The sequence below is a fragment of the Triticum aestivum genome, chromosome 4D (assembly GCF_018294505.1).
Source record: "Triticum aestivum cultivar Chinese Spring chromosome 4D, IWGSC CS RefSeq v2.1, whole genome shotgun sequence".
Classification (NCBI taxonomy): Eukaryota; Viridiplantae; Streptophyta; class Magnoliopsida; order Poales; family Poaceae; genus Triticum; species Triticum aestivum.
The window spans coordinates 30796740-30805507 of record NC_057805.1 but is presented as its reverse complement, the minus strand read 5'-3'; the positions used below and the strand labels follow the sequence as shown (position 1 = coordinate 30805507).

Here is an 8768-nt window from a genome sequence, read left to right as displayed (position 1 = left end):
CCGACCGGACACGACAGCGGGGCATACCAGGCCACCCCTGGCCCGGCCAGGCCCGAAACGGGCCCGCTAAGCCCCGCCAGTAGTACTGCAGCAGGCTGGCGTCGGCACCGCCAGCCCCCGTCGCGCAACGCCGCTCCCCCGCCTCCCAGGAATCACGCCGTCGACCCGCCCCGCTGCCGGCCCGGCCAAGACCAAATGGGCCCCGTAGGGCCTAGATCTGGGCCGAGCTCCGCCGCCAAGACGTGTCGCAGCGCCACCCCGCCGCCAACGACGCCGCCGTCCAGCCGCTCGCCCGCCCTGCGACGAGGCACCCCGCCGCCAGCAAGACCGTCGCCGCCGAGGAGCACCCCCTGGCGCAGCTCCGCCCCGCGCCGGAAAGCCACCGGGAGGGGAAAGGCAGGGGGGCCGCCGCCACCAGCGACCCCGGGGCCAGGCCGGCCGCGGGCGCCAACGACGGCGGCGGGGAGGAGGGGAAGAGGGAGGGGGGCTGGAGGGGGGAGAGATCGGGGCGCGGCCGGCCGCCCGCGGGGGCGGCGCGGTCGCGGGAGGGGGAGGGGGGGGGATTCCCGCATATGAACAAAAAAGCGGCGCGATCGCGAGGGGGGGGGGATTCCCGAATATGAACCAAAAAAAGCTCGATGGTCCTTCCCAACGAGGCTAATCCCAGCAGCGCTAGCTTGAGCGTTCTGCGCAGCCAGAGCTCGGCCAAGGATAACCTCCTGATTTCCTGCACCTGGTCTAGTCTGAAGATTACCCAGTTTGCTACAAACATCTCACTTTAGTGTTCCCAGTGCGGCACTGGCCCAGGCTTGAAGGTAAACAGCCGCATTACGAAACAGAGCATCCAGCCTCTTGAACGGGTCAACGATCGTCTCATCGCACACCCAAGCATACCCAAGCATCTTTGATCGCTTCATCAAAGCCCTCTAACTTCGTCCAATAAAGCTCGAATCTGAATCTCTTCTTAGGGCAGAAATGCATGCTACGAGTAGTTGTAGGGCAGAAATGCATGCTACGAGTAGTTATTAGGTGCAAAGGCGCGTGATCGGAGACACTCGAAGAAAGCGCTTGAAGCAACTTGTCCGGGTGACCCAGATCCCAATCAACCGGCACAAGAATTCTATCTATCTTGGTCAGTGTCGGTGTATCTCTCTCATTCGACCAGCACCCTCTGGTCTGATGTAGGCGCAGGCAGGTGAAAATTTTGATTATTGAGAACACAGAAATGTCAGCACACAGCTGAGCCTTAAACACTCGTCGTAGCGAATTTCTCCTCGCACACAAGCAGGACGAGCACAAGCAAATCAAGTCAGCACGCACGCACATATAAGCTTCTTTAAGAAGAAGCTTACAACCAGTACTAATTTTACATCACAGCGAACTTCAGTAGCAGGCTGGCAGTTGGAATAGAAGCAGCCTGGCACCTCATGGCGACCAAACAAAGCAAAGTAAACACTGAACAGCTACGATAATCCAAATTATTGATCTCCACCTAGCAATCTAGACTTCCATCTCAGGTCGCGTGCTTGTCGTCCTTGAGATGGCGCGCCTTCTCCTTCTCCTTCACCTCCGATCCCTGCGACTTGTCATAGTCTGCACAAAAACCCCGATCAATTCACCACTCGCACCATCAGACAATACCAAGATCGTTCAAAATACACAGATAAAAATTCAGAGCTAGCGACAGACAAATAGGTTACCAGGATGGTCTGGGTGCACTTCGGTCCCAGGGTTGAGCACAGGGTCGTTCTGGCCGTAGACCCCTCCGAACCCCTCCTCGTCCGACCTCGTCGAGTACCCCTCCCCGAACGAGTGGGTCATCACGTCCCTGCGCCACACCAACACACCAGACACCGTCAAGCTTCCGGCCATGTCTTCCGCATGCTATTTCGGTAAGGTAGGGGAGGGGAGGACAAGTTGGTGCAAGGAAATGTACCCGTGAGCAGTAGTGGTCTTGTGCACGTCCTCGCCCTGCTGCTCCCCCGCCGGCGCGTGGGGCTTGTGCTGCTGCTGCTGCTTGCCCGGGTCCATGCCGACGCCCTGGTCGCCCGGCACCGGCGCGGCGGAGTTCGACGTCGCGGAGACGCTCCTCCTCCCTACGTGCGCCGCCGCTGCGGGTGCCGCTAGTCCTCCTGCTGCGGCGCCGCCGCCTGTCTTCCCGCCGAACCGGCCGAGCGTGAAGCCTAGTGCTGTGCTGCCGCTGGTAGCGAGCCTGAGTGAGTACATGAGAGGAAACAGCTCGTCTGAAGACGGCGGTGGCTTCAGAGCGTCCGGCTGGGGCGAGGTTATAAGCGGTCGCTGTGTCTGCGGTGGCGCGTCGCGAGAGGGGCGCGTAGGGAGGTCGCCTCGAAGGATCGGATGCGCGTGGCGCGCGCGCGTAGGCGCCGCTTACACGAACCGCTCTTGGTCGGGTGAAAGTGTGGCTGTGCCACCGTGACTCGTTGCATGCGCCGAGCAAAGCAGAAAGGCAAACGGCAAAGGATAGGGACGTGTGCGTCTTCCAAAGAAAAATGGGTTGGGACGCGTTGCGCCCTCGGTGTTTCTCCTTGGGAGGTTTCAAGACGGTGACACGTCTCGACTTTGCTCGTCAAACAACGAATGTCACGGTTTCGCACCCTTTTCTACGACGACGAGCAAGACCAGCTGTGAGTGTTGCATTTTTAGTTCGAAAATGCTTTAAATTTTTTTCGAAGAAACTTTCAACCATTTCCTCTTCAATCGTGGCAGTACAAAGAACAATAGAGGTAATAAAAATTACAACCATATCTGTGAACCACCTAGTGACGATTACAAGGACTGAAGCGCCGCCGTCATCGCTCCTCCCTCACCAGAGCCGGGCAAACCTTGTTTTAGTAGACAATCGGGAAGTCGTCGTGCTAAGACACCATCGGACCAACGCACCAAAGTAGCAACCATCGCCGATAAAGAAAGTCGTAGATTAGAAGGATCAACCTTGTAAACACCTAATCGAAGATAAACGAAGACCAGATCCAAATAGATCAACCGAAGACCGACACCGACTGAATCTCGCAAGATCCGACGGAGACAAACACGCCCCCAACGATGCTAGACGCATCATCGAGACGGGGATAGAACGTGAAAGACATTATTCCTACTAAGGGATATCGCCGCCACCACACAGCCCCAACCAAAACGCTGACTCTAACAAGAATGAGGACGGGGTCCCTCCCTCCACACCTCCGTGGCCTAGAGGCCATCAGAGATGGAACGGACCGACGACGGCGCCGACGGGAGGAGAAGAGCTTTTCTTCTGGAGAAGGAAAGAGTGATGCACCGTGAGATACCGTTGGAAGCCTTTGAGAGCCTGGCTATTAAGCTTGTTAGAAAAACCAAGCCTTTAGATTATCAATGATACTACATCTACGAAAGCCCTTACCAAGAGTTACGTAATCTGCCTATTAATTCTTCGCCTCCTTCCCTCCTCTGAATTTCATCTGGGTGGGCCCCTCCTCCCTCTTCTCTCCAATCAAATTTTTATAACTGTACTGGCCTACATAAAACGTACGTAACATCCCGTGGATGTAGCATTGCTCCTAGATTATTGCTGTCGGGAAGAACTTCTTTTTTTAGTTTTAAAACATGTTCACAGCCTATTGTAAAAATGTCCGGGGAATATAATTTTTTGGTATCGTAGCTTTTGAAGAATGTTTGGGACATTTTAAAAACTGTTCCCGCATTTTAAATTACGTTCATAATATTTTTATGAAAAGGTTCATGCAATGTAAACAAAATGTTCATAACAATGTTCATTACATTAAAAAATGTTGATAACACTAAAAAATGTCACAAGTTTTAAAAATATGGTCATGACACTTTGTAAAAATGTTCACAATGTATTAAAAAATGTTTGATGTGCATTTTATTAATGGTCAACATGTATTCGGACAAACTATTCAACATGTAATTATAAAATGTTAATTGTGTACCTAAAGAATGTACATGTATACAAAAAATGTTCGAAGTGTATTCACAAAAAGTCAACATATAACTGAACATAGAAAAAAGGAAAAAGGAGAAAAAGAAAAAGAAAAAACAAACCCTAAAAATAAATAAAACCAAAAACCTGATGAAAACCGATGAAGAAAACACAGAAAAGGAAAAAAAAACATGCACAACCTTTTTATAACCGGGTGGAAAGTTCCGCGAACTCCGCTATGTGCTAGTTATTGGGCCAACCCACTTTCAACAACTCTGTAGGCGAGTGTGAGTAACACCTCACAATAAGCTTTATAGCAATCGCAGTAAGACCAGGCGGCGTGAAAGAAGAATTCTTTGTCCCATGAGCTCTTCTGTCTGTACTTTAGCTCTATGCGTTTAAGTAGGCGGCTAGTGATCAAATATTGTCCATACGTCTCAGGATGAGTAAATAGGGAGTTTAGCTTTCGCCTAGCAAGCGCGTCCCCGCCTAGCGAGCGCGACCCCGCCGGCGGCCACTCTGGCCCCGGGGTTCCCGGCCTCGGCGCCCACCCTCCCTCGCCGGCAGCCACTCGGGCCCCGGCGCCCCCCTTTCGCCTGCGTCGGTTCCGCGCGGGGCTCGCCAATTGCCATGGCCTCCGGCTCCGCTAGCCCGGCCTCGGTCTCTTCCAGACCCCAGCCCATCGTCTCCGGCCTGGGGTTGTCGGCGTCGTCCGGATCCGGGGAGTTCTCGACCAGGGTTGGAGGTGCACCGGCCGGGGCCAACCCTGGGCCAGCCGCGGGCTCCGCCGTGCCGTGGCGCAAGCCAGGGCCGTCGCGCAAGGCTCTGTGGCGCAAAAGGAAGGCCTTTCGGAAGCAGGCAGCGGCGGGCGGTGCTCGGCCACATTCGTCGCGCTCCCCGCTTCGTCGCCGGAGCGGAGAGGGATCCCGGCGGACTTGTTTGGACTCTGCTTCAACTGCTTTCGCGAGGGCCATCGTCGGGAAGATTGCTGGTTCCCCCCGCTCTGCATCCGGTGTGGCCTGGAGGGTCACATATCCACGGACTGCAAGCGGCCTCGGAGCCCCAGGTCAGAGGAGGATCTCCGGCGTGAGGCGGTGGCCAAGGTAGCGCGTGCGTCGCAGCCGTCGATGCAGGCTGTCACCGGCGACTAGGCAGGCCACACCCTTGGAGAGGCCCTCGTCAGTCCCGGCTGGCACCACACCTGTGGGGTCTGGGCAGGCATCGGCTGTCACTGTCTCTACCGGGAGTATCTGCGTGCTCCGTCGGACACAGGAAATGGAGGATCTCGAGCAACGCCTGAGGCTGGCGGTGGTGGCCTATGTGGGAGGCACACGGCCAACGGTGTCTTGCCAGGAGGCTGCGGAAGCCTTGTCGGAGGAGCTGCACATACCTCGTCACCGTTTCTCTGTTCACAAGTACCACCCTGAGGATTTCTTGGTTGTTTTTGCGGCGTCGGAGTTGCGCAGCAGAGCTTTGGCAGCGGGCACCGTCGAGCACGGGTTCTTCAAGCTGTTCGTCAAACCGTGGCTCAAGCAAGCTCTAGCGGTTACGAGAGTGATGCGCACACAAGTGGACATTATGATTGAGGGGATCCCATCTTATGCGTGGACGACCGAGACGGCGGCGGAGATCCTTGGCTCATTGTGTCTGGTGGAGAGCTTGGCGCCGGAGACAGAGAACAGAGAGGACTTGTCCCTCTTCAAGCTTCGGGCATGGTGCATTGACCCAGACGAGGTGTCGGTGGCCAAGCTTATCTGGGTGCCAGAACCAGAGGTGTTTGGAGGTCCGGCGGCGCGGCGGCCCACGTCGCGAGCCTTGCTGGAGTACAAGACGCTCGTTCACATAGGGCGGATGCGAGATCATGAGGGGCCGGAGCGCTGGTTGCGGCCGCCTAGTTCTGATGGGAGCGGCCAAAGCGGGATGCCGGATGACTCCGAGGACTTCTCCGGTCGGGGCGAGTGGCGTGTCTTGCCATGGACAAGGGGAGTTCGTGATCACCGCGGTGGGGCGCCGGCAAGCGGAGTGCACGACAATTCCTATCTGCATGCGCTGACAGGATGCATCGGGCCGTCTGAATGGAGGATTCCACCTATGGCACGCGGCTCGGCGGCGACGGTGCGCGCGCCGGTGACTGCGGCGACAGGAGCGAGACAGGAGGTTGAGGACACGGCTACGCATGTGCCACCAGTAGCGCAACGGGAGGTTGAGGATGAGACCGTACGCGTGCCACCAGAAGCGAGGCTGGCCATAGAAGATCCGGGTCGGAGCAGTGGGGCCAGGCCTATGCCCGAGGCTGCGGTGGCTGATTCGGTTCTGCGTGTTTTGATTGGCTCGTTTGAAACGCCTTTTGACCAAGGAGGGACTGGGGATCACGTGGCCACTAATGGAGGCATGCAACTGATGATTGCTACTGGGCTGTCTGCGGATCCCGAGGGAACAGATAAGGTGCAGGATGTTGCGGCATTGGTGGAGCCAATTCAGGCTAGCGAGGGTGCGGTGCAACAGAACGTGGGATTGCAGGACCGGCCGGTGGGGACCGCCACAAACCATCGAGCCGCGGAACCAGAGGAGGAGACTATGCAGCGATCCCATGAGGCGCTGATGGCCGGCAAAGCAGCAGACGGGTGGGCCCCGGTGACAGATTTGACGCAGACGGCGACAGAGGAAGGGGAGGTTGTTCCCGGAGATGATTCGCCGGACAACGGGGCCACGCTACAGGAGTTGGAGTGCGCTGATGTGACTACGTCTAGCGCATGCATGCAGGAGCAGCTGCATGGCGCAAATGACACGTTGGCTATGGCATGTGTGGTGGCAACTCAACACCAAGAGGGGCATCTTTCGGCCAAGGAGATTGTGGCGCTGGGGAACATCAAGGCTTTTTGTGCGGGCCTTCTCAAGAAGCTTGCGTCACCTCTTCTTAAGGAGTTCGAGGGTCTGAGAGGCATCAAAGCGGGCCAGGACCCATTCACACCACGCCGCACCACTCGGTCCGTTTGCTCTGGTGGCGCCAGGAAGACGAAGGCATCGACTGCGGAAACAGTACTGCTGAAAACCCTGGGTTTTGACTGCGATGATCTGGCGTTCTCCGAGGACGCGCTAGGTTAGCTACATACGGTCTTCGACTCGCTGCTACAGGAGCCACAATTGAGGGCTATAGCGGCCATTTTCGGGAAGGCAATACCGCTTAATCTAGTAGGGGAGATAGGGATGACCGAACCCCTTTTGGCGCAGTAGGGGCGTTGGCCGCTGTGGTGTTGGAGTCATCATTGCCTGATGTCGTGCAATGCCTTGGAGTTAGTGTGTTGGAATGTTAGAGGTCTTAACAATCCAGCCAAGAGGAAGGCTCTTAGAGGGTTCGTGGAATCTGTCCATGCGGCGATCGTTTGTATTTTAGAAACTAAGTTAGAAGTGGTGGACAAGTATGTAATCTTGCAATGCATGGGACCTAATTATGATGGTTTCACTTACTTACCGGCGTCGGAGACTAGAGGAGGCATTTTCGTGGCTTGGGACACCACGAGGGTTCGGTTGACAAACTATGTCAACGACTCTCATTGCATTACTGCGTATGTTTCCCCTATTGAGGGGACGTCATGGTGGTTAACAGTAGTCTATGGGCCGCAGGAGGACGATCAAAAGATTAGCTTCCTGAATGAGCTATCGGAGAGGAGATCACTTAGTCCCGGGCCATGGCTGGTCATTGGTGACTTCAACCTTATTCTTTACGCGGAAGACAAGAACAACTCCAACTTGGATCGGAGAATGATGGGGAAGTTCAAACGTTTTGTCGACAATAACGCGCTCAAGGAGCTTTTCTTACATGGGCGCAAACTCACTTGGAGCAATGAAAGGGAGACGCCCACCCTCACAAAGATAGACCGTGTGTTCATATCCGTCGACTGGGAGCTCGAGCACCCGGAGTGCATGCTTCAAGCCTTATCCACCGAGTACTCGGATCATTGCCCTTTACACCTCACGCTCCAAGAGTCCATGCACATTAGGAGGAGGTTCCGCTTTGAGAAGTTTTGGGTCAAAATGGAGGGTTTTCTTGATGTCGTCAAAGAGGCTTGGACATGTGATCCGGATATTACCGATCCTTTCATGCGGCTTGATATCTTCCTTCGTAACACGGCTAGAGCTCTCGCCACATGGGGTCAAAAGGAGATAGGAAATATCAAGCTGCAAATAGCCATCGCTAACATTGTCATCATGCGGTTCGACTGCGCTCAGGAAAATTGGATGCTTACGGAGGAAGAGAGATGGCTCAGAAGAACCCTTAAGCAGCTTGTGCTAGGATTGGCTTCCTTAGAAAGGACCATCGCTAAGCAAAGGTCGAGGATAACATGGTTACAAGAAGGGGATGCGAACACGCAGTTGTTTCACTTGGTGGCGAATGGGAGACGTATGAAGAATTACATCCCTTCTCTGTATATGGATGGCAGTACTATCACGGATCAGAAAGGCAAGGAGGAAGCATTTTACAAAGCTTACAAAGATCTGTTGGGCAAGGATGTGGCGCGAGAATTCACTCTGGACTTGGAGGGATTGGGAGTCGGTCGCATTGATCTCTCTGAGCAGGACAAAGTGTTTACCGAGGAAGAGATTTCGGCAGTTATTAAGGACATGCCCTCGGACAAGGCACCTGGGCCGGACGGGTTCATAGGACTGTTTTCCAAAAAGCTTGGGAGGTGATCAAGGTGGATCTCGTTGCAGCGATTCACAAGCTCTTTGTTGGAAACGGGAGGGGTTTTGGGAGACTAAACCAAGCTTTGATCACTCTTCTGCCGAAGTCACCGAAAGCTTGCACTGTATTCGACTTCAGACCCATATG

At 55.0% G+C, this 8768-nt stretch overlaps 1 protein-coding gene across 1 annotated transcript; it reads right to left on the bottom strand.

The window, feature by feature from the left end:
• Positions 1-1321: 1321 nt before the first annotated feature.
• Positions 1322-2318, bottom strand: LOC123099504 (uncharacterized). Its single transcript, XM_044521651.1, has 3 exons — positions 1937-2318; positions 1701-1828; positions 1322-1593 (listed from the first exon to the last, which is right to left on the bottom strand). The coding sequence occupies exons 1-3, from the start codon at positions 2224-2226 to the stop codon at positions 1514-1516; spliced, it is 498 nt and encodes a 165-aa protein (XP_044377586.1). The 5' UTR covers positions 2227-2318; the 3' UTR covers positions 1322-1513.
• Positions 2319-8768: the final 6450 nt, after the last annotated feature.

What these genes read in the sequence shown, in the direction of transcription:
- LOC123099504 (XM_044521651.1), bottom strand. Translation starts at nt 2,226, where the DNA reads ATGTACTCACTCAGGCTCGCTACCAGCGGCAGCACAGCACTAGGCTTC. An exon ending in AAGACCACTACTGCTCACGG is followed by an intron (nt 1,829 to 1,936) that starts GTACATTTCCTT and finishes GGTGTGGCGCAG; the next exon opens with GGACGTGATGACCCACTCGT. An exon ending in AGTGCACCCAGACCATCCTG is followed by an intron (nt 1,594 to 1,700) that starts GTAACCTATTTG and finishes GTTTTTGTGCAG; the next exon opens with ACTATGACAAGTCGCAGGGA.